Source organism: Charadrius vociferus, unplaced genomic scaffold (genome assembly GCF_000708025.1).
Source record: "Charadrius vociferus isolate BGI_N301 unplaced genomic scaffold, ASM70802v2 scaffold561, whole genome shotgun sequence".
Taxonomy (NCBI): domain Eukaryota; kingdom Metazoa; phylum Chordata; class Aves; order Charadriiformes; family Charadriidae; genus Charadrius; species Charadrius vociferus.
In genome coordinates this window covers 1,607,176-1,608,530 of record NW_009646848.1, presented here as the reverse complement: position 1 = coordinate 1,608,530, position 1,355 = coordinate 1,607,176, and the positions used below count along the sequence as shown (strand labels likewise).

The 1,355-nt window shown below is 46.1% G+C and overlaps 1 protein-coding gene across 1 annotated transcript in view; it reads right to left on the bottom strand.

Moving 5' to 3' along the window:
- The window catches only part of LOC104294545 (C-type lectin domain family 2 member L-like), a 10,581-nt gene extending 9,581 nt beyond the window's left edge, over positions 1–1,000 (bottom strand). The window contains exon 1 of the mRNA XM_009894157.1: positions 997–1,000. Coding sequence (XP_009892459.1) covers positions 997–1,000 — 4 coding nt within the window. The remainder of the gene's footprint in view (positions 1–996) is intronic.
- Positions 1,001–1,355: the final 355 nt, after the last annotated feature.

Genomic DNA, 1,355 nt, shown 5'->3' with positions numbered 1-1,355 from the left:
GACGGGGACAGGAGGGGAGCCGCGGCGAGGCCCCGGCCGTGCCAGGGAGGAGCGTGGTGGGACGGGGCGGCCCGGGGGACCCCGGGCTGTCCGGGGCCGGGACCGCCCGTTCCTCCCCAGGGCGGTACCGTGGGGCTGAGGCGCCCGGGTGACTGTGTTCTGTGAGTATTTGTGTGGGATTTGGCCGTTTAATAGCTTTGAAAATCCGGTCGAGTTGTAGAAGTACTGAAGCTCTGCAGTACCCGGTGGTTTCAGGTGGTCGTTGCACGCGTTTGGGAAACCTCAGTTAAGTTTCTGCATGGGTTTTGTCGACCTGAGTCTTCAGTTCGTTACATGTGCTTTATTCCTTGATGTGCATTAATCTTCCTTTCTCTCCTTAGATCTGTTTTCAGACTTCTCTTTCTGGAGAAGAATTGCGGGAATTGTCATTTCTGTTGCTGTGATTTTACTCTTAGCATGGATTACTCAAAGTGAGTGCATTTATTTAAAAAAAAAACCACCTAGCTCTGGAAGGAGAATTTCAGTACTTCTCCCTCCAGTTATGCTTTCTCTTCATTGTTGGAGGGTAAGAGGTATTTCCACTGGCTTTCAGATCTCTCACACACACTGTCATGGCTGCTGTTACAGAGATAAGAATCCAGAAAAGGAAAGTGAAACTAAATTGTATTATGGCTTGACCTTGGACAGTTGTTTCTGGTAGCATTAAACTGACTTTTTTTTTTTTTTTTAACTTTATGCAGGATTTCCTTGTATTGCAGCATCGCAAAATGCTGAGGAATGGCAAAGCCATAGGCAGAGTTAGGGAGGCAGCACTGACTTCTTGACTTAGTTCTTTTTACAACTGAATGCATTGAACGGGAGCCTGTTTAGGGTCAAATTCTAGCTGCTTCACAGTAAATAACCAGTGCCTATGTCCACACTCTTTGTTAAAGACAGCCTTCTGCCGTGATGTTCTCACCCGTGATGTCCCTGGTGTACCTGGAGTTTTGCACTTACACATGCCGGGGTCTGTTTGCTGGCACATGCCCAGCATGTGAGCATGTAATCAGGGATTACTGGACACATCATAGCCAGTATAACTCGAAAAACTAAGACTGAGAACAATCCTTCAGTTGTATCCTGTTCACCCATCTCCTGCTTAATTCAGTGCAAGTCGCAGATATTTTTAAGATAGAGGAAGAAGGTCCGGAACATGTAAATGTGTATACAATTGCACTTTAAATAAGTAATGATGAGTTAGTAACGTTCTCTTCATTTCCTCATTTGAAAAAAAGATCCACGTAAATTACCACAGCTGGAGCCATGCCCGGATGACTGGCTGTACTACAGGAGGAAGTGTTACTATCATTCAGAAG